General features: G+C 41.8%; 1 protein-coding gene across 2 annotated transcripts in view; it reads left to right on the top strand.

Annotated features, from left to right (window-relative positions):
- toy (paired box 6 protein twin of eyeless) overlaps window positions 1-24,576 on the top strand; it is a 32,842-nt gene that overhangs the window by 1,537 nt on the left and 6,729 nt on the right. The window contains exons 2-8 of one of the 2 annotated variants that reach the window (XM_011061162.2): window positions 8,979-9,231; window positions 9,897-10,077; window positions 13,521-13,797; window positions 15,923-16,087; window positions 16,531-16,601; window positions 21,274-21,500; window positions 21,840-22,102. In XM_011061162.2, the coding sequence (XP_011059464.1) occupies window positions 8,979-9,231; window positions 9,897-10,077; window positions 13,521-13,797; window positions 15,923-16,087; window positions 16,531-16,601; window positions 21,274-21,500; window positions 21,840-22,102 (1,437 nt within the window). Of the gene's footprint in view, window positions 1-8,978; window positions 9,232-9,896; window positions 10,078-13,520; window positions 13,798-15,922; window positions 16,088-16,530; window positions 16,614-21,273; window positions 21,501-21,839; window positions 22,103-24,576 lie in introns of both variants that reach the window. The other variant, XM_011061161.2, reaches the window with a different exon arrangement.

Here is a 24,576-nt window from a genome sequence, read left to right as displayed (position 1 = left end):
AAAAGAGTAATTTTTTTAAAAGGTTATGAAGCGAAAATAACAAAAATGCATTTGAAATGTTAAGAATATATTCTTTTGCTGATATTATTGATTATTCAATAAAAAAACAATTTCTTTTTCTTTTTTAGAAAACTTAATTTTTTGAGTATCACTTTTGAAGTAAGAGATATGTTGATTAAAAAGTCCTACTTAATTTTAAGGAATTAAAATAACATAACTTTCCTAACTATGAAAAATGAATACTAAGTTTATTTTAATAACAATAATTCAAATTTGTAGATGTAAAATAAAAATATAGTTGAGTGGGTCCAATAGAGACTCACGTCAGTTCCGGAAGGTTAAATATGACGTTAAATTTGATCCTCACGACTTTCTTCATAAGGTTTTAAATATGAGGATAAAGTATTTTATTGATTATCGATAAAGGACGTTTTGGAGCGACAACATATCGATTAGAGTATACGATCTTAATATTTGTTTTTGCGGTATATAGCGTGTTATTTTCACGTCTCATCATGCTATCATTCGTGGGATGATATTCGAGTAGACAGGTAATGGCGCGAATTACTTCATGTATTATCCTTCCCATAATCCCTAACTTAATAGTAGACAAGTAAATCGTAACTTATGCGAATCAAAGTTTTCTTAAGGTAGATGGTTTTGATAAACTTACAGCCCTTCCGACGAACTCGTGATGAGAGTTATACGGGAAAAGGGACGAGTAAATACGCGTACGCTTATGAGCTTAGGTGAACTCGCGGTTACCCCCGGGGGTTAGTTGGTAACTTGACACGCCTTTGGTCGGCTTCTGTCGGGCCAGCAGCCCCTTCGCCAGTGATTCCGGCGAGGCGAAGGGTAGTGGCCCTCTTGCACCTCGAGAGATTCGTCCTCGCGACCCCAACGCGCACCACACCCGGCAACAATCGGTTAGGCTGACTCTCGGTTAGGCTGACCTCCCTTTCTTCGTACCCCCCGACAATAAGCGTGGGCTGCTTACACCGCCAATTTGTCTCGACGCAACGTAATCTTTCTCTCCGGTCGAGGATTTACCCACACTTTATTCCAGAGCGGAGACGCGGCCCACGCGAGATCATAATGGGACTTGTAGGAGGGTAAGTGCTTCCCCCCCTCTTTCTCTTCCTATAATGCCCCCTCCTCGCATTAGCTAGGAGGCGGACAATGCTCGCGTGGCACGAATGCGCCCTTCTTTCATTCGTCCAACTACTAGTCTGCTTCTTCTCGTATTTTCTCCTTCTCTTATGTACTGTATGTATATGTCAGGAAATGAGAGGGAGGGAGAGAGAGAGATAGCGCTTCCTCTTACTTCGGTTCTCCATAAAAACCCCAGAAGCTATTTGGAATCAAACGGCCGATTCACGAGAGCGCTTTATTTCGTTCTCGTCGCTACACGAGATTTGTTAATGGTTATGGGTTCCGCGCGTTGGTTACGGGCTCTGGATCGAATCTCGCGCGTGCCAGAGCACGGAGGCTGCGGAGATTACCTGCCTCCGCTGTTCCAAGGGGGTAATAAATGTCGGCGCTGCGGGATTATCCCCGCGATCAATCAATAGAGACCGCGGTTCCGCAATACGTCCGCGAGACACGCCGATAACTTTTGCCTGTAGGTATATATGTAGGTATATGTAGGAGAGCTTCGAATTCGCCAGTTTGGTTCTCCGGTTTACGTGGCTGTCGGCGTATTAGGACGGAAGCTACAGTGTATTCCGTTACATTCGGTTTATTTGAAAGTAACTGCAGGCGGATTCTAGAACACTTTATGTGCGTGTATGAAAAGCTATTAATTTATCCTATTAAGCCTCCAGAGCTGGCTAAGTTTATTGGATCCCACTCATTTATATATATTCTTTATATTTTATCTGGAAATTTGAATTATTGTAATAAATTATTATGTGTACCAAAGAGCAACACATGTTCATTAAAAGACACTAATTAATTTCAAATAATAAATCGACACGTATGAAAAAATACTAAAGCCTGACATTTGTAATCCATTTTTATTTCAAGACTGTTCTAAGTAATGTCTTAAGATACTAATATTAATCGGCTCTCTGATTGGTTCATGATATCTTAAGACATTTGAGACTGCCTTAAGCATAAAATTTGATTATGAATATCGGCCTAAAATAAGTATTTTTTTAATACGAGTTATGTCATTTTTGTTCCTTGAAATTAATTAGTATTTTTTAATGAACATATATTAATCTTTAATATACACGACGATTTTCTGGTCCTTCATTACAGTATCCCGAATTAATTTTCATCACTTTAACAAATATACAAGAATTATTAAGTGATTCTTACATATGCTTTAATATTATTTGAAAGTATTTATAAGGTTATATATTTTTAAAAAATTGTATATAAGTAAATATGTAACTAATTATTTGATGTGCTTCAAGTTTTTGAATAGAAATATGCAGAACACAAATGACCCAGTTGTATGTACCAAGAATTATGGGTCTTACAGACCCAGCGTCAGTAATTGTATTACAGATTTTGGCATCAGCTCCAGAGGATTAAACATTAATAGGTGTAATCAAGCCATTAAATCTTTTGCAACACATTCGCAACACATTTCGTTTGCAATTGTCAAATGGAGAATAACCCAAATGAAGATAACTCGTTCATGAGCGCGAAGAATTGAAAAATCAATTAAACGCCGATGGCGTGAAGAAACTACATACGAATGACAAGCTAGTTACTTCGATGATCTCAAGGTTTGCTGTTGCATTTACGTTACGACAATAGCTCCTTTCGACAATGAGCGTTTATCGAGTCGGGATTTCACGGTCCGTTATCCCGTTTACCGGCGCAAAACTTATTTAATCGTTGCGCAGCGGCGTCGAGATTATCGCGTTATCTCGCGTATTCCCGCGTGAAGCATCTTGTTATACGTGAATAGTAACGAACGCGCGAACGTACGTGAATTACTAACCCCGCGGCCATAAGTTCGGTATTTACCTGGGAAAAGCTACAGGGAAGACACATACTTGTGAGCCTGCCTTACACACTGGTGTCAATAATAACGAGCGCCGTAATGAGTATGCGTTGCCGGGGGATGGCGGGTTGCTAATACTGCGCCGTCGCCTCTTAACACCGTCCGTAATGAATTCGTCGTCTCTCGGAGCGCTCTTACCGCGATTCAACTCATTAGAGAGCGTATGCCTGGCACGCCATCTTTGATGTCGTTGAAAGACGCGCACGAGATGAACTTCTCTCTCTCGCTCTCCATCGTATTCGCCGAGTTTATGACGAAACGCTCGGAGGCTGTACCCCGGCTCGGCAGCACCCTTTTCCCTCCCAACCCAGCCCCGGTTTGCTCTTCCTTCGGAATCTCTACCAACGTGATAATAACGTTTAGTCGGTGACACTCGACAAACGCGTCGACTTCAGAAGCGCATCCGACCGCTCGACGTTATGCCGCTAACAGATTCCAAGACTGTCGCCGGAAATGATCGCGACTAGATCTTGTAAATGTTCAGTGAGAACATTAATATGATGATAGTTCTGGAATAAAAGACTCCACATTAATTATATGGAAAATTGGATTTCGGTGAAATGAGTTAGTTTTTAACGTGGTGAATAAAAGATGTTATATAAACGTAAGGCTCGATAATGGATAGTTTTTGAGCTACAGTGTATTAAAGATGTTTACAAGTTTGACACTTTTGATTCTTCATAACTCAAAATCTACTCTTTATTAACCTTTATGTCTGACGTCTTTTGTTCACCACATTATAAGCTACATTATACCTACGTGAAAATTAGCTCATTTCACTAGCACCCAATGTACCATATAATTAGTATGGGATCCTTTCTTGAAGCCTCTCTTCCGTTATTTATTCAATTATTAGTTATTTGCCGTCACATTTATCTTAATTTTCAATGTAAACAATTGGATAATTGAGTCGCGGTAAATGTTCGTTAATTCTCGATTGTGTATACTTACAATACTGGGAAACAGGCTGACTCTAAATGTCTTTTTTTTTTCCCTAGCAGTCTAATAACACGTTTTGTATTATCGCAACGGAAATATCTGTTTTGTAATCGCTTCTGTTATATCAAGCTCGGAGAGTTGGACGATTTATGTGTGTCTAATTAATGCGGTCGGCGCGCATAATTATATTATTTAGCGTATGCGCGACGCAACGACGAGAGGTGAAAGCAATTTGGTCGCGAAAACGATATTTTTTATGGATGTCAACGGATAAACAGCAGTTCGTTAAATGAATTCGAACCGGCACACTCTGTAACTGATTACGTTCGGCCGGTTTCGAGTCGCAACGCGGGACTAATTACCCGCAAACTATTATTACATCCCATTAAACAACTATTCCGCTGCAAACTTTCCGTCATCGTTGGAAATTGGAGTGGCGCATTAGCCGCTCCGCTGAACTGTTTTGTTTCTATTATCGGGTAACGATCAATCGTTCCTTTCCAACGGGTTTAATGTTTGTTCGTCTAGGATCTATGTATGCACACAATGACTCACGAAATTGATCAAGTGTTTCGACATTTTTGAAACTGTAATGCATCGCCTACAATATGCAGAGTAGCTTGGTGTAAGAAGGAAAAGTAAGAATTGACCAATTACATTCGATCATTCTCACATTCGATCATGATTAGTCAATTTGTTACTCTTGTTTTTTATACCAAGCTTACTTCGTATATTGTAGACAACATTAACGTTTCTGTGCAATTTCTTATACACTGTAAGAAGTATCGGAGTGTGGATTTAACATGCGGTGTCTGTATAACTCTCACTGTGTGTTTATTAATACCAACATGGTGTGGATTTCAAGCCCTTGAAGTTTATATCAACATCATCATGGTGTGAATTTAACACACCCATGGTGTTAAATTCACACATCGCATTGATGTTAATATTATCATATTATAGCACAGTGAGAATTACACAGATGCTATTTTTTAGAGTGTATTAACGCTTAGAAATTCAAGAGAAAATAAGTCATTTAGTTTAACTTCCGTTCTCATTGTCGAACAGACCTCACAAAAATTTCCATCGAGGACCCAATTACAAAGTCGACTCGCCAGCTCGCTACATTCGTCGCGTCTATTCGCGCATCTTAAATACCTTGACTGGCGATCGTTTTCGCGCTTAAAGACCGCCTCTCGTCCGGCGCAGAGATCAGGAGGAGGGGGATGTTTGGCGAGGGTGGCAAGGGGTGGCTCGACCGAGCGAACCGACGCAGGGAGGCCGGGGGAGGCCGGGGGAGGACGAGGGTGCCGCGACGTCGTGCGCCGGGGTTGCACAGGATGGGATTTAATCTGTGTCCCGTTTCACGCTCAGCCAAGTGGAACCTTTTTGCCTCACTTTGCGGCGCGACTCGCTTTTGCGCCGCACCGCCGCGTAGATTAACGCGAAATTATATATAAAGAATGTGTGCGACCGGCGCGGCGGGTGTGTGCACGGGTCGACGGCGTCGGGCTCGGGCGATATTCGAGCCCTCTCACCGACATCATCCCCGTCTGTCGGGGGTGGTCGTCCCCCCTGGGGAGGAGGAGGTGGAGGGCGTGAGGCAAAAGACGATGACAGAAAGGGTGAATCTCGCGCTCGTATACGTGTATACGAGCTAAGTCGTGCACACTTGTCCCCTTTGTAACGAATTAAACTTGTGAAAAACAGCACAGACTCGTGCGCTGTCCCTTCAAAGGACGAGAGGCTGTCGCGACGCGTCCTCGCTTTCACCGTCGTCTATTTTTAACACAAATTATTCTGTCGAAAGGATCAAGTGATTCAGAAGAGTACGAGACAAAGTTTCTTCGAGTAGTATCTTCAAATAGTCATCTATATATATATATATATATATATATATATATATATATATATATATATATATATATATATATATATATATATTTGAATAGCGTTTTACCAAATAATTAAAATATGAAAATTATATCACGACACACGAAATAAATTAATGATTTATTGCAAAGGGCTTTATCTTTGATATGTCATATTATAATGGAGTGATACAGTGATACATACATATATATATATATACATATATACATATATAAAATATAGAAATTATAATATCGCTCTAGAAATGTGATAGTTGCACGTATTCGCGGATCTGTGTGCTTTTATTAAATCGAGCAAAGAATGAATATTCATTAACTCATCGTAAAAGAAATTGCGGAAAGTGTCGTTTTAATTGGTTTGAGGAAAATGTCTCTTATCGTTATCATCTACTTTCCATCGTGCGCGTAATCAAAGAAATTTTAAACTCACCGAGGCACAAAGTTCGCGGAAAGTGATGAGAACTGTAAACGACGAGTTGATAACAAAGATCAATTCCTTTTCTACAAAATTACGATATTTTGAAATTCTGGATCGTGTCAAGAATGATTCAATTTATTTTAGTTTTTCTATGCTTCTTAAAAGCTTCGCAAAATATTTCTCAATCTATTTCAAAGCCTTTTCTTTTATTTTATCGTACTCTCATAACACTGAGAAATGATTTTGTTATAGGAACAAATCAAAGGAAAGCAAATGTGATATTTGTTAAAAAACCGATCGATTTGTTACGATTGCAAATTAATATTCGTCAATGTAACAAATAATTAATAGTATCGCTAGCAAATAAGAGGCTCATATATATATTATAAAAGTCGTAGGATGATTGCAGGACCCCAAATCGTAAGAAATTGACCAATTCTAGTCAAGTATTCTCCCTACATTTGACTGTGCTTGTTCGGTTTCCTACGACTTAAGACTCCACGATCATCTACGAATTCTACGTAAACGAGCCTAAAGTCTATCCAAAAGATAGATTAGATTCTATAATTTGCTTCTGTTACTAATAATTGCTTGGTATAGCAGACTAGTAACAAACACAACAACAAAATTTGTTGTCACATATTTACCGATCACCGATTAAAGGGCTACTGGTGGCTTATTAAATTAACAAAATCTTTTCTCTCAGTGAAGGAGGCCATGAAATTAAATACAGTTATAAAATCGCATTCTAAAAAAGATGACATTACTTCTCTCTTCTTGCATTTGCGAAGCGTAGCATCCAGTACCGCGATAAAATGGAGGGGTAAGAAGCATCCCCTCGAAAATTTCCGCGTTACCTCGCCGCGGAATTATTTGTAACAAGACTCTCAACTCCCAATTTCTCGCTTCTCGTTTTTCATCACCATATTCCATTCCTTTCAGTATGCTTGAAGCTCGCTTAAAAAGCTCTGGTTATAATGCAGGGACGACTGAAGCTGGAAAACCTTCCGCAATAAGTGCAGAATTGTACAACAGATCTACAATATTATTGCCAACAGATAGTACGAATAAAAAAGACATCGGCTAGAGACGAATCTATATAGAAAATAATAATAATAAATTTTTTTAAGGACTCTAGCAAGCTTTGTAAGGTAATTTAAAAATATTTGTTATTTACTTATATTATATAGTTATTTAATTCTAATAATACAGCAAAATTAGACCAATTAGAGGGGAATTAAATTAAACGAGAATAAATTAATGAAGAGAAATAATTCTATTTTTTATTATAAAGCGCATCTTAATATTAAATATTTCAGGATGGATTTTTTGTATATGTATATCCAATTCTATAATCGCGCATCGAATTCTTTATCAGTTCTGAAATTCAATCATGAACAGAACTAGAATAACAATACTACGTATTAAATGACAAGCAATTCAATGATATTAATAACTATGATATAAGAAGATATAAAAGATATAATAATTTAATGTCAATATAAAATTTTATAATCATATTTTACAATCGATCTAATTCAATGATTGCAGTCATTGAGAACCACGATTAATTTCTGAAAAATTAGCATATTCTGTCAAAGGAATTCTGTCACCTTCTGTCCTCTTACATTTTTATAACGTCGATTGATCGTAAGATGCGGCGATCTTCAATCTTTTCGCATCGGTGAAAATAAGATACGACAGAAATGGCGTAAGGATAGAAGGTGGCGGAACGAGAGGAAGGGACAGGCGGCGAGACAGGGAGCGAGAAAACCACTTCGTGTCGTTATACGAAGTGGATTTCGCACAGCGACAAAGGCGGAGCGAGCTATCCAAGATTACATTCCAACTATTTCTTGTCGTTTTGCGCGGCGCAAAAGCGGGAATTAATTAAATTTGTTAATTGCAAGATGCATTTAGTAACGCCGAGTCTCCTCCTCTCGAGTCTCTCATCATCCGCACGTCGCGCCGCTCTCTCATTGCGTCTTTTTCTTTGCGTCGGCGACGACGCACTACGAGAATTATAACAAAGTGGCGAGAGAAGCTGAAAGGTCCACTTTTGCTCACATTTAGTTAGGACACGTATGTGAAAAGCCGTTTTGTTCATTATATGTGAAATGTCTTTTGAATTGTCTTCATTAACACTGTATTCCCCGAGCAAGTCGAATGCATTTCCGTTTATGTACATGTACGTCTACATTGTAAGCTATGTCTGTTACAATTCTGCAACTGTTTCATCATTTCTGAAACCTCCCTGCACGTAATGATCAAATTACACGATATACCGTACCGTGTATCTATTCGTTATACCTATTGTCCACTCGCGTCGCAATTACCGTTGTCGACAACATATCGTGTCGTACGGTATCTACGCGATATATTTCCGTTTCGACGATTCCTCCGTGCACGTTATACGCAGTACGTATACCGTACGCAGATGTCGTGTAATCGTGTAATAAGGTACACGGCAGCGAATTAATCGGCGCGCAAGGGTCAAACTGATCTTCGTTACGTGACATCCGCAGGGCGGCGGAGCGTGTGATCGCGGCGCAAACATCTCCCTTGGTGTTCAATCTGACGCTTCCGCTTCCGGATCCGTGCGACGGGCGCGAGTGCTAATTAGACTAATAAGAACGCGTACTATCACGGCGAAACGTGTACTATCCGGCTGTTTACCAATCAGATGTTCTGCGCGCGTTTTGGTTCACAGAGGAGGACTTGATGCACGGGGGTGGCGCGGGTATTGGCGGGGGTTCTATGGTCGGACAGAACTCAATATTTGGGTGCTCGGCTGCAGGACACAGCGGGGTTAACCAGCTCGGCGGCGTTTACGTCAACGGCCGACCACTGCCGGATTCCACGAGGCAGAAGATCGTCGAGCTGGCCCACAGCGGTGCTAGACCGTGCGACATATCGCGCATACTGCAAGTCAGCAATGGATGCGTCTCCAAAATCCTCGGCAGGTAAGTACCGCGCCTTCATCTCCCTTCTAATTATTCATGTGGACGAGCGCGTTCTGCGACACTTGACTACCAATGGAATTTGATCGCTCATTGCTATTGTTTTTACTAGTCTAGTTAATTCAATCAATGAATGGGAGGGAAGGGGGGGGGGGTGTTCAATGGCCACAAGACACAACTGCTTGTATTTTCTCGATACAATTAAAGGCCAATCGATAAATTTGCGACAGAATTCACTGGATTTCCTTCCATTTTCAATCATTCATTTTTAGTGATGCTAAAGATTTAAAAATAATTGGATGTATAATAATGAACGAATGTTACGTTATGTCTCCATTTTTCATGTAGCAATATTTCCGTGAATGTAACATCGTTTCTGCAAATTGCGGAGTATTAATAAAGCTAGTTTTTATCCAATGATTTCTTGTTTATAAAAAACAACTCGTTTTTCTTTTTAGTAACCATACCATGTAATCTATTTAATCTTTATAGAACAAGGATCTATTTTTAAAATTTACAACGTTTTCTTAAGTAATATTTGCATAATTTATAATTTTATTGCATTCCTTGTTTCAAAATATAATACTATTTTAGCGCTACTATAGTGGCTTTCCCGTTCTGTAAACCGTAACATACGTTAAACGAAAATAACAATTTTCTTTTTCCAGGTATTACGAGACTGGTTCAATCAAGCCGCGGGCAATCGGCGGTAGCAAGCCGCGAGTGGCGACAACGCCTGTGGTCAACAAAATTGCCGACTACAAAAGAGAATGTCCCTCGATCTTTGCCTGGGAGATTCGCGATCGACTTTTGCAGGAGGGCGTTTGCAATAACGATAATATACCCAGCGTAAGTAAAAGAAAAAAAAAATCTGATTACGTGAGATACGCTTAATTTAGGATGCAGACTGTCAGATTAATAATTGATAAATAATTGATAAACGTGGTAACTTGACTGAACTAAATCTCGCTAAATATCACGAATGATAGATTAGAACAAAACGAATTTAAATGAGCGGATTACGCAGATTCTAATTCCTCTAGATTGCGTGGACGATTCTCTCGTCTCGCATAAATTTGTGACGCGCGAATAAATTTCCCGCTGTATTGGCGTCATACATTGATTGGATACGGTATAAGTTTACGCGTAATCCGCCGTCGACTTATCGTGGCGCACAGCCGGTCGGGTGTACTTACCCGTCGGATCCGGCCACTCGACCCTAATCAAAGTCTCGTCAATACGATCGGCTGGGTGGGGTAATCGGTCCATTACGCGGACCTCGGCATTGTCCACCCTCCTGGACGCTGATCGCCCTTCTCCGAACTCGAAGAATCCTCTCCGTTGTATACGTCCGTCCATCTACCAAACATCCTGCCCACCCAACCTTCCATCCCGACCGCGCGAAATATCCTCGAAGTCGATCGTCCTCTCGTCTGGCTCCTCCGAGGATGCTCTCTCTACTGACAGATCCCCCTATCGGCTGCCCGTCAGGAATACCGAGGGGGATGGCACGCGTACAAGTCGTTATCCATCGGCTTGTGGAGCAAACTCGCTCTTGCTAGTGTGTTTCTTGGAATTGCCGAATGAAGAAGGTCGATGGGGGATGTTGGGGATTCTAGGATGATCAATCAGAACGTCTAGCACGCGCTTCTGTCGTTAAGCATGTAACGTGTTAGCTATTGGCGAGATTACATTTGAAAACATCGCTCTAGCGGGTGCTTTCCAGATATCGTTATATCCTTGTCGTTTGTCAATGAACAAACATGAAATCATTATTATTCCATACAACACGCGCATGTCCGAAAACGGGATATCTTAAAGACATTTTTTCTAAAAGAAATTTTTTAAAAGTCTTATATCTCGATTTTGGATTTTTTATTGTCCGAGGACACACTGTGTCTCTTGCTGGAAAATACCAAGTATATCTCATCTCTTAATAGGTTTGTTCGCGTTGCTTGGAATCCCAAAAAAATGTTTGTACTTAAAACGGGATAAATATATATTCAGATGTTGAAAAGAGAGAGAACGAAGATGCTAAGTGCAAAAAGTGCAGGCAACGCGGACAGATCTAATACATTTAATATTTATCACATATTTTTATTGAAATGACAAACATCGTTCTATTAACAATAAATTTCTTAAATTTGCTTATAATAATGAAATATAAAGTTGATAAAATTGGTAAATATAACTTGAAATCGATGAATCAAAAATCAGTCTGGAATAATTTTGGAGAGTTTAAAATCAGAACCGAGAGAGAAGAGAGACAATTTGATTGACAGATCGTTCTTTCGATCGTTTCGATCTTTTCTCGATTACTGGTGGATCGCTGGTAGTATTGGCGGTGACGTTGGCTATTGCGGCTGGTACACATTGCGTCGGGGGTTGGTATCGGGGGTGCGCGCAGGGTTAGTCGGCGGCGAGAGCGGACGGGAGCGGGTAGAATCAGGGTGAATGGGATCAGTTAAGCGTGTTGCACAATTATTCGTGTCCGGTCGCGCGTGTAATGGCCTGCATCGACGCTGCGGCTGTTGTGCGGCGAGAGTAGAGCGGTCCGGAGCGTACAGTCGGGATCTCTCTCTCCCGGCATCCAAGCCTGGATAGACGGTTTGATGACGGAGAGCCCTGGTCCGGGTTAGCTGGAGCTAGCTCGTCTCGAAACGTTGCTTCCGCTATTCGCCTGTTACTATCTCGTAGCGTCGGAATGGGTCGAGATGGAAGTTACGTACGCTCGATGAGCTCCAGACGTAGGAAGTGTGATCAATGAAAATCGATGTTTCCTAATATTCGCACATATTCTATTCGCGATTGAATTTACACGTGATTCTACTTTTTCTTATATCTCCTAACAATTCTCATTACATCGCGGTAGATCGCTTTACGTAAAAAATTACCTGTATTTTATGACGAAATTTCGTCATAGTCGGTAGGACGATATTTACGAAAAGCACAATATTTACCTGAATGTACCTCGAATATAATCGAACCATCCAAGTCAGGTTTCCTCGTTTTTTTTAATTCTAATAGCAGCGCGCTATTCTAACGGTGACGTTCTCTCAGCGTCTCACTCGGCCATTATTCCGTCGGTTTTAACTCAAACTACGCGAGAAGGATCGGCTTTGCTCTCATACCGCTCTTGTCGAAACTTGTCGACCTCGTAATTAAGAAGCTCCGCTCGATATCCGACGTCCGCGCTGCATTAACGGCTGTGTATATCCAGCTGCTGCACCGAGCCTGGCGTCGATTGCAGAAGGGTGTGGAGGATGGGGTTGGCGCGCGTATGGAGTACGCTGAGGACCATTATGTGCAAGTTGAGAGCGCAATGCTTAGATCCCTGTGCTATACGCCGGCTCGTTATAACTTTGGAGTTAGCCAGTGGCTCGGTTGCGGGCGTAAGGTGAAGACGACAACGATGACGACGGCGACCGTCCCTCGGATAGGAGGGGCCGGATACGAAGAGCCGTGGAGACCGTTTTATGTAATAATAATTGGATGGCGGTGTCCTTTCATCTGGGTATGACCCCCTTCGCATCCCGCGACCGCAGGAGGACGAAAAAGAGGAAGAAAGATCCCGCGCAAGGGGCGACGGCGAGGGACGGACAATCAGTGCTCAACTATGACGACGGAAATGATTCTCGTGCGACGACGAGTGGCTGAGGTTGTGAGACTTTACAAAGAGCCTTGCCCCGATCCGCCACGCCAGCCTCTTTTGCCTCTATCTCCCTTTTTCTTGATCGAGAGTGGACGATGGAGGTATCTTGAGTGCATAAGGATCACCGCGTATCATTAGAAAAACGACGCAACATTTTCTCTAAATCATCAATTTTTTCTGTAAACTACAGGAATATTAGAAGCAAAATTAGAAAAAATGGTAATTGCTTCTATAGTCTTTAAATTATAAAAGATTGGAGATTAATCACCATTGGCAACTTAAAAAAGTTTTAGATACACAGATCGTTAATCGAATTATATATATATATATATATATTTAGAAATATCTATTAATATTAAACATTCTTTTTATACGTATAACTATTAAAATGTTACATTTCCTGAACTGATTTCGAATTTAAAATAAAGACAAACATAATTTGCATAATAATTTTTACTAAATTTTTAAGAGACTTCGAAACAAATTTACTTATAATTTTTACAAAAATTGTTGCCAGCAATTTCAATAAAAAGTACAAAAGTTGACAGCAGCTTTTATAGCACTTTCTTGATCCTCATAGGATTGAATTAATAAATGATTCGGGAATTAATCCTAATCGAAAATCTCCGTCTTTTTGTAGGTGTCGTCCATTAACAGGGTACTCAGGAACTTGGCTTCGCAGAAGGAGCAACAGGCGGCCGCGGTGCAAGCGCATCAGGGTGCCGAGAGTGTCTACGACAAGCTGAGAATGTTTAACGGGCAGGCAGCAGGTTGGCCACCAGCATGGTATTCGGCAACACCTCCCCATCATCCTCTGGCCACGGGAATTCCAACTGCGGCGACTCCTGGATCCGGTCAGACTCTTCTGCCCGGCAGTCAGCTTCACGGCCGTGACGATTCTTTGCTGAAGCGAAGCGGTAAGTTTTTGATTTACTTTTACTTAATTGATGAAATACTGATAAAATATTAGCGGAGTCGGCATCTGTTGATGGCTTGTTTTATTCATCATGTTAGAGACCATGCAGATCGTTACTAATTTACCAGTTGTTATCTTTTAATCCAACTTTATTTTACCTTTCAAATAGTGAAAAATGAAATCCGTGTTAAAAAAGAAAATAACTTTATGTTGTAAATAAGGATTATAAAAATCTTTCTTTCGTGTAAAAAAAATAATTCATATAATAGTTTTAGTATGAAAATTCAATTTAATTAAAATTTCGATTAATATGTATTTGCCTTTGCACACTAAAATTTATATAATCTTGCTTTTGAAAAGATTTCTTCGAATGATTGCGTTCTCTCGTCCTTTCGTTCGATTCACGAGAATTGTACGTTGCATTGTGAATTATGATTCACTTGATGGACTTTCGACATCTCGCGCGCGCGCGTTCAATGTACGTGTACATACGTGTTCGAATAAGGAATGAAAGATCTATTCTATAGCGCTATAAGTCTAATAAGATCACGAAAATTATGCTCGCGGCTCTTTAGTCAAAACCACGAATGACGAACCCAGATGTGATCGTATTTAATAGGCAGATTAAATGAACCGATAAGTGACAGATAGAAAAGTGCTTTCCAAAACGCTTTTTTGCAGTCTTGTGATTCATTATATATGTCTCTTGATTATATATATCAATCTAATTATCTTGACCTAATAAATATTCTCTCTCTAACATCTGTATATTAGTATATCAAAATATATTTTTGCGCGCCAAATGACTTCACGATATAACACTAACGCTGAGTTGAATATAAATGAGACAATCAAATGTAGCGAATTTTTTAAAAATTGTTGTTCAAATCTATATAGGAGTATCTTAAATCGCGTTGTCACCTATGAGGTAGTAGTTTTCATGCCTTATTGGATACGTCAAAGTGCTGCTTATAGTGTACACTTGAATGCACAGGAATGCATCGAACGGTCGATCGCGGCCACTTTGGCCACAGCGGCCGCATTAAGCGACCGGATTGTAGAGAGCATCGGGCTAATCTCTTCTCTTTCTTCACCGGGCGTGCGTCGTCACCTAGAAAATTAAAGCCAACGATCCGTCTGCAGCGGACCGCCGAGGATCGTTGCCGGTCTGGTCGTTACGCGCAGGGGTGTTCGCGAGGAGATTTGGGGGTGGATTCCGCGGGAAGGAGAAGAACGGGAGTTGACGGTTAGAACGATGAGGCAGGGCAGGAAGGACCGGAGGGAAAGAAAGAGGCGTGTTTGGGGTGCCGGTATTTCTAGTCGAGGGGGTTTCGCAGGGTTGAGTCCAATTGGGGGTTGCGCGGGGGTTGAGATGAGCGAACGAGAAAGCGAGCAGCTGACGAGTGAACGGTATGTGTTACATATATATATATATATATATACATACATATATAAACATCTATATATATATATATATATATATATATATATCGTAATACATATGTACATAGCTATGTACGCAAGCGTAAGGGAGTGTATATATATATATATATATATATATATATATGTACATCTCTCCGCCGTACGGAGGGACAGACACGGACAGAACGGAGGGATGTAGGGAAGGTACCGAGAGGAATGGAAAGAGACGAGGGTGTGGTGCGCGGAGGCGGAAAGTAATCGCGGCCCACGGGGCTTGACGAGGGGCTACCCTTGCGCGCGTACGAACCAACGCCGACGCACCAACACGAGACGCGACCCCGAAGACCGGCCGCGCACGCCTGAACGCGCGGCGGTGTCTAGGAATCTCGAGAACGGCGGATCGTGTTACGGGATCGACCGATTGATTTGACGCGAAACGGCAGGCTCTCTTGTAATAAGATCGATGCTTCTTGCATTATGAGAAAAATGCCGGAGATGTGGAATTTTTACCGTTTAAATGATTAAGGCTTGACACAGTTTAGGAAACAGAAGGAGACAATCGTTTTTTTTTTTGTACGATTATGATTATACTTGAAATGTAAGATGAAATTAATCTTATTGTTTAATCGTAAATGAGGAAAACTTGTCTTTAAGATGGCTGAAACAATACATTCTGAAGGAAAGGTAATTAATTCTTGTTCCAGACACCGGGTCTCTATTGTCGCATCAGCAGGAGACAACTTCGGACGGTAATTCGGAGCACAACTCCTCTGGCGACGAGGACTCGCAAGTGCGGCTGAGGCTGAAGAGGAAATTGCAGCGCAACCGAACTTCCTTCTCTAACGAGCAGATAGACAGCCTCGAGAAAGGTTAGTAGAAAATCCGAAAAAATTATCAATCTTAACAGTCACTTGTATCGTACAATACAAAATATAATAGTATATACGACTTTAGAAATCACGTGCTTTTCCTCGACTGTAAACTCTTGTTTCAATTAATTTTCCCTTCTTTAAAAATTTAATTGGACGTGTAATGCCTCGCAATTCGCAATGTTGGCAATTATATAATTTTTCTTCTTGGTGCTTGAGATTCTTCAAATTAAAACTTTTCGCATAAATTTATTTGTTCGTGATAAACTGAAAAGCAATCGGTATATCGACATATCGAGAATCGGTATTCTCCCCCATTTGGCCTTTGGAATCCGCTCGGTTGAGAGAAAATACGCAATGGCCGGCTTCGTTTATATCGCGATAATTAATGCCGACGACGCAGCTAAATAACGAGCACTTGTTGCAAACTGGTTTCGTTTCAGAATTCGAGCGGACACATTACCCGGACGTGTTTGCACGGGAGCGTCTCGCCGAGAAGATCGGATTACCTGAGGCACGTATCCAGGTGAGTGTGAATGTGCGAATGCGGCGTGTGTGCGCTTCGCTCCACCCACCTGTCCTCCTCTCTCGCCCTCGTCTCGCAACGTTTTCCCCGGGCGCGTCTTTCTCTCTTCTTGCTCTTCTTATTCCGCCCGTTCCTCCCGGGAGGGTCGAACGGCGTAAGTGCGACGACGCCCTTTCATTAAACGCTTTTAACGTGCGGCCACGTGCTCGTACGTGGGGAACGTTAAACACCTCCAACGGCGAGAGTTTGATGCCGCTCGCGAGCTCTCACTTCCAATGGGATTTCGTCACCTCTTTCGTTCGACCGCACCGCTTCGTCGCCATTTATGTATTCTTATGTACAATTTTTCTCGTCGAGTCTCTTCGAGTTTGCGATACGTAAGCAGGTGCACGATTTATTTGTTTATCAGAATTTAGAACATGTATTTAGAACATGTATTTTTCTGATAATAATGCATTTATGTGTTGAAAACTTTATTTTAAAAATTATTAAATGAGAATATGGAACACAGTTATACAAATCCAAATGTTTTACTGAATTGGACATTGCAAAACGATAATTGAATTTTATCCAATGTCCCGAAGGACTTGGAAAATTTTACAAATTTGAAGAATCTTTGATTGCCTCGACAAAGTCAAGAATGAAGGAAAACGAGAGACAGAATTTCGACGGAATAAGAATAATTTAAATTATAAGAAACCTCGCAAAACCTTGCATTTAAAGTGGGTAATGCTACTGCAATTCTTGTTCGTTTCCTCATAAAGTTTCTGCAAAACTCTCTCTGTTCGCCAACGCTTTTCTGCAAAACGAGTTTATATTCTTCATGTGACGTAGCAAAGGCTGCAACTGGTAGAAAAATTGTGATAATCAAAGTGAAGGAAACATAAATATTAACCTCCGCGATAATTAAAAAAGTTATACAATTAAAGAGTTTCAAAGATTTTTTAAAATCCGGACATTTTAATTGTTACAATATACTTATTTTATTTTAATGCTCTTTATATAGGTATTTCAAACGCTTGTGTTGTCTAATTGTAACTCTTATCCAGAATGAACGGATTAAATCAAAAGTCCTATTTTAATTCATTGCATTATATATTACTACATTTTGTTACATATAACTCGACACAACTTGAATTACGATTGTAGTTATAATTATATTTTCTTCCCATTTCTACAGTAATCTGTTCTAAATAGTTATTAGCAACATGAAAATATTATTTTCAATACGATTAAGTTCCCCGTTACATGTGTAACTATATCCATAATACATGTTGACGTTGTTTAGCAATTCTCCCATTTCGATAACACCCTTTAGTTTTTAATCATACAAGGGCTGCAAAATGCCGTGATGTATAATTATAATTAATACCAACGTCAAACCGTTAATACATACGTAGCCTTATCGAACATTGTTTGGCCGCGTTTACCTTCCACCCCCTACCGCCTCTCACCTGCACTAGCGCGGTATGAAGAGACGAAAGGGTCGACGAAGTGGCCGGCGGGGTTTGGTGTGGTGGTAGAGTAGCCGAGCGCGCTGAGCGTTATGTGGACGTACAAACAGTGCAAGACCATGTTGACGCATGTTTTCAAGCCTCGTTGGCTGGTATTGATCTTGCTAAGTGCAGGAAACCGGGAGTTCCGGCGTGGGAGGGAAAAGGAGAAGTTTGACGAGGAAGCGAGAGAGAGAGAGAGAGAGGGGGGGAGGAGGAAGGAGGGAGAGAGAGAGAGAGAGAAGGTAAGAGAGAAAGGAAGACTGAGCGAAAGAGGGTGAAGAGAAAAAGATAGTAGAGGTTGCTGGAGAGAATGAAAGAGAGGAATCGCGGAGATCGCCGAGTTGGACCGATTGCTGGTCGATCGCTGAATGGCAAAGTATGTGAAAGACGAAGAATGAAGTGCCGGGAACTCTAATGGAACATAGAACACATTACGCGGCATGGCGCGGCATGGCGCGGTATGTAAACGCGGCCCGTCCGAACCGCGAGGGATCGTGCAAAAGGCCTAAGAGGGTTCTCGGACGCAACCATGGCAACCATGGTCGTGTCCCCAGGGAGGTCGCCCTCCGATTGGCCCATCCCTCGCTTTTCCACCTATATACCTCGGCCATGGCCACGAGATTCGCCACGCTGTACTACCGTCACGTCGTTGGCCGATTATCATCCGCGGCATTCCCTAAGTCGACTCGTGTGAGCGCGATGGCCGATACGCTACGCGAGGATTAAAGGGATTTTTGCTCCAGGGCAACTCGAATAAAACAGACGCAAATAATAAATCATAAAGCTGAATGTTAGATATGCACGAGATCTGCTGAAATCAGTATTAACATCGTCACGCAATTTTTTTTAGATAAAGAATCTATTTTTTTCTCGTTTACGTCTTTTTTGGGGGGGGAAGGGAGCGATGGGGGGAGGGGGGGGGGGGTAAAAATGAGAGTCTTCGCAGCGTGACAGTATTTGTATTTTACGCTTCATTAATCTCTGAAAGTACTGCGAGGCGTGTACGTAAACGAGCGAATTTCTTGCGCTTCCAGTTGGCACATCGTGAATGAAGGTCGAAAGTTTCAAGGTCGGAAACCAGAGTCGGAAACCGGTCTTCACCGCATTTCAGCCGTTGATGCTGAGAGAGGAGACTTGTGTTCTTTGAGTAGGTAACACTAAGGACCGAACGTGTTCGTATCACGGACTTTCGGCGTGGATCGATTCGGACGAGTTTTCGGAACGAGGGAGGACGAGTTTACGAGGGACGATAGTATTGGGCGGAAGGAGCCCGCTGCGGGCGAATGGCAGATATTTGACGGTGGGGTGGTCGAACACGATTTGCTGCGCCAATGGGAGGACAGGAGGATAGAATTTATTTTTTGATTCAATCGAGGACCCCCGTGCTCGTAGCGTGGCGTTATACGTGAGATTGCGGAAGGCTTGTATTTCTACGTTGATGGCATTTCTTTCCGCTGCGAAAAACATCTCTCTTTTTTTCCTCTATCGTACACGATAATTCGTTACGTCAAAATCGACAGAAATGGAAATTGCCGTTATTGCTTTGTCTTCTATTTTCATCTGCGCGCACTAGCAAAAATATGCGGATTACTTTCTCAAAAACTCGCGCTGTAATTACACGACTATATTTACTGTATTAAATATAACTTAATAATTTTGGGTCTTCTCTTCTCATTAATGACGATCATTATTCCGTGAATAAGAAGGATCCGTCAATTGACATTTACATCAACGCAATGATTGATATTGTATAGGACAAATTTATATTTATAATAATCAATAATAGTAAAGTATAATCGTATAGAGAATGGGGCATTAAAATATTTCATCATACATGAAAAGCGCAAAATTCATGTAAATGCTATTAAATGAAAATCGATCGAAATGTTCAATCAGATAAACAAAGAAGTATTTCATATTCGGTTCAAAGCGGGTTTTGATGCCTAATAATATTTCGTGTGAATTTCATACAATTTATCTAATGATTTCATATAATTCGTAAAATAATAAAATTCGTGTAATTGTGTGCTTTGTAAAATTGACACTACTAAACAGTATTGCAATATACACATAAAAAAGAGATGTGAAAGCCAAATGCACGGTTCATGGATTGCTCTAAGTGCCGGCGGGGGAAAAACCGATATATCGAAGGGGACGAATCCTCTTATCACCGAAAGGAATCACAAAAATCAGGAAATCCGTGCAGGCGTGGGATAGGGAAAGATAAACTCTCGATTTTTATTATACGAACCTCCATCGTGTTATTTGGGATATCGCCTCGACATAGTGAAAAGATATTTAGACATTAAAGTCATTCTTAATTCTTTAATATTTTCGCTACAGTGTCACATTTTTATATAATTCTGACGTATTCTCTATATCTCCTTCTAATTATAGCCCTGCAAAGAAACAAGGAGTCGATTGAATAAAAGTATAAAGGTTAAAGTTAATCGACGTTTTAAAATCTAATAACATCGCAGATAGAAATAATCAAAGACCTTCGACCCGTCCCGATAATATTAATGCAAGATTGGTGCGATATTGGCGTGACGGGGTATATTACCTACAATATTACGTATTAGAGTACACTCTTTCTCGGATATCGAGCTGCAATTTGTAGTGCAACCAGAAGCTTGAAAAGAGACGCGTAAAATAAAAGCACGACAGCGAAGGGGCGGCAGGTAAAAACATGTAGAGAGAGGATGAGGAAGAGAAGGGTGCTGTGCATGGGAAAGGGCCAAGCGAGCAAGAGTAACTCAATTTCCCGTCTGACAACTGCTCAATCGCAATTAACAAATTGGAGAAGCGTCTCGTGCAAACTCGCGCCTCTATTCGCATGAGATGCGAAAAGAGTAGATTAGTCTGGGCGCTAGATTTCGTGCTACCTGGAGAGTAGACAAGAGGCTCGGTCGGATAGAGGCGGAAAAAAAGAGGGGGAGAGAAAGAGAGAGAAAGGAGAGGGGGAGGGGGGAAGGGACAGGACAATAGGATGGTTCGGGGAGGATGAAGGCGTTCTCTCCGGAGAGGAAGCAGAAGAGAGTCGTGGAGCGCGAATGAGTACGAATGCGGATGAGTGCGGATGATGCGAAATACCGTGCCGGCGGCGCCGAGTGTGCGGCTGCACACTTATCGTGACAAAGGCACCGTCATTGTGTCGGTTGCAGGTGTGGTTCAGTAATCGCAGAGCGAAGTGGCGTCGAGAGGAGAAATTACGGAACCAGAGGAGGGCCGCCGTCGATCAGGTGGTCGCCGGTGGCAGCGGCGGGGGTAGCAGCGGCACCGCGCCTCCCGCGGCCACCCCTGCTACGCCACGGTTACCCTTAAACGCTGGATTCAACGCCATGTACTCATCGATACCGCAACCGATTGCCACTATGCCCGACACATACAGGTTAGAGAATTTTTTGCGTTAAAGCAACATCATTTTTCTCAAGTGCAAAATTTATAGAGTACAAGAGTAAATCTTGATCGTTCGATAACAGCGCGATATTCATTGTTGTAAAAAGTGTAAAATGACTCTGCTGAAATTTTGTTAAAATCTTTATCACAATGGTGAAAATTTTAATGCCAAATATTTCGGTAAACTCTCCTGAAACTCCTGAAATTTGCAAATGTAATTACACGTTACTGCAATTAGAGTTCATGCCTGCCGTTCATGCATGCCAATGCATATCGTGACTTGTTGAGGTAGTTGGTTGTTTTTCGATACGGATGCTTTTCTCCCTCGTAGCTCGATGTCAAGCAGCCTGGGCGGGTCAATGGGTGGAAGCTGTCTTCAGCAACGCGCTGAGGGCTACCCGGCGTACGTGTTTCACGAGCCTCTCCATTCGCTCACGCAGTCTTACTCTCACGCGCACAGCGCGGCCGCGGCCGCGCACTCGCAACCGCATCGCGGCATCCCGACGTCTCACGGTGGCACCCCCGCGACGCCAGGGGGACAACCCGCTGGACCAGGTGGAGCACCTTACCAGCCGACAACCTCGACCGCAACCGGTGAGTTCTCGCCACGACTAATTTCTCGTGTTCTCTGTGCCTCGTGCTTTCAAGGTCACTCAAGAATGATTTAGGCAGAGCCAGGAATAATTAGGATTTGCCGGAAGCAACTAACGATGTACCTTACAGGAGGAAAAAATATTATGTGCATGCAATGTCTTTCAAAATGTCTTTCAAAATATATTTACAAATGACAAAACGGTAATTTTTATCAAATTAAAAAAATTCTTTTTTCATTGCTTCTGCGATTTTCCTCCGATTAAGCGGAGGATTATTTAATGTTTCAATTGATTTTTGTTACTCGTTCTTAGTTATTTTAAGAGTAGAAATTTCATTTATTATCATTAAAGATGTATTATTTTTTAACAGAATGAAAAATAAAAATATTACACATTTTTTTATATTATATTTGAAAGTAACACAAGAAGTTTGACAGGCGATTAAGAACCTGAATCAACAATTATTTCAATAATAAATACACAGTTTTTAAAAAAATAATTGAGATAAAATGAGAAAATGTTTACTTAAAAATTTGAAAATTATATTAAATATATTATTAAATATAAATATTGATGTTATGGATCTGTTTTACGTGTATACATCAATCGTCGTTATACGGAAAGTATAAATTTCCAGTTTCAGTCTCTTTTTGCAAAGCTTATACATCTGATACATCCTTAACGCCTAGCAAAAATATCGAAATATTATGTACATATATCTCAATACGAATATAGCTATGAAATTTTTTCTTAACTCACTTTCCCATTGCTTAGATTATCTTCAAAAATTCTATGCATTCATTGATACAACATACATGTACGAGAATGTAATGATAGAACGAATTCTCGTCAAAAACCAGTAGGGGTTTTCGTTTCCAATTTTCGCTCGGCGAGCGATCGCCGTTTCTTCCTCGCGCTCTAGCCGGCTCAAAGCGCGAAATAAAGCGTCGAGAATTACCTGGGAGCCTCTTCACACGCAATCTACATAGTCCTGCTAACAGAACAAGAGAGAGAGATAGAGGGAGAGATATAAAGAGCGAGCGGGCAACGACGCGGTCGCGGCTCCACGCTCGCCCACGGAATTGTAAAAGGATTTTAAAACAAATCTCGCATGGCGCCGCTGGGCTGAATCGAAGAATGGGATGTTCGGCGGTTTTCCAACCCCGCCGATGTAGCTGGTGAATTTTCCATTTTCTCGACTCAACTTCTCTCTCCCTTCTCTCTTTTTTTTTTACATGCCGGTTGGCTCCTCTCCGCTCGGCTCTTTCTTTTCTCTCTCTCGACTCTCTTCCTCTATTATTCCTTTTCTCCGTCTATCTTCACTATCTCACCCTCTCGTCTTCCGTTTAGCGAAAGCCACCACGGAGGGTCGCGCCTCTTCTCGCAACTTCAGCGTCGCCTCGCCTTCTCTCTCTCTCTCTCTCTCTCTCTCTCTCTCTCTCTCTCCCTTCGCCTCTATACCCTTCCACCGTGAGGGGTGCGCTCGCTCCTTCGTGTCTATCCATCTATCCGTCCCTCTCTCGTCGCCCTCCGCCGGGCTCCCTTTTGCCTCTTTCTCCGCGTCTCTCTTTCTCTCTCGCTTCCTCTCCCTCCTGAGGATATACAGGGGTGAACAGAGGATGTGGATGGGTTGGGTCTCGCCTCGGCTGGGCGAGCGCTCAATAACGTGCGAACCCAAAGGGGAGGAAATACGGGGGTGCGCGGCGTATCTACAGGAACGGAACGGAGCGGAGCGCAAGCCGGAATGGTGGAATACTGCGGAACACGCGCGCACCGTGTGTCCCACCCCGCTATTCCTCTCGCTGTCCCGAACACTCTTCTCGCGGCCGTCTTTCTTCCTTTCTGCTCTTTCATCCCTCCCCCTCCCTCGTTTTCCCGCCATTCCTGCTCCTTACGTGCGGAACGAGCCGCGGGTTATCCATCATAATCGCTTTACGTGCACGAGCGCCGTAAGGACTTTCACCGCGCTCGTTAGCGCCGCGCCTGTCCTGCCGGCTGAAACGGCGCCGTTTTCATAGTTAAGTAGCCGCCCCCGGAGTTAGCGGGATTCAACCGCGGAAACGAGCGTAACCGCGCGAGTTTGCCGACGCAGTTGGCGGACGTGGTGAACGAGAGAGTTACGGATATTCGATTAATCCCTCGACATTGAGATGACAGTTGAGAGTATTCGTTGGATATGAAGTTAAAGATGAAACTCTCGAGAGATTGCTAAGATGCGATTGAATGTCGGAATCTAAAAAGTCGCGTGGCCAAGAAATTATTTTGCGGCGGCATCGATCATCTTTGAATTAAACCCTACGGGTTGAGATAAATGCTTACGTACGTATAACCATTTATTTTGTCGATACGTGACTAATGAAAACTTTCTGACCTTTTATTTAAAAATTATTGTTCCATTATATTGAAATTTTTTTCAATTGGTTAACTGAACCAAATTTTGATTAGAGCAATACAATTTTTAAATAAAAAAGTGAA

This window comes from Acromyrmex echinatior, chromosome 19 (assembly GCF_024713525.1).
Source record: "Acromyrmex echinatior isolate Ae372 chromosome 19, ASM2471352v2, whole genome shotgun sequence".
Taxonomy (NCBI): Eukaryota; Metazoa; Arthropoda; class Insecta; order Hymenoptera; family Formicidae; genus Acromyrmex; species Acromyrmex echinatior.
Note: the sequence above shows the minus strand (reverse complement) of the source record. Positions and strands in the feature narration are given on the sequence as shown.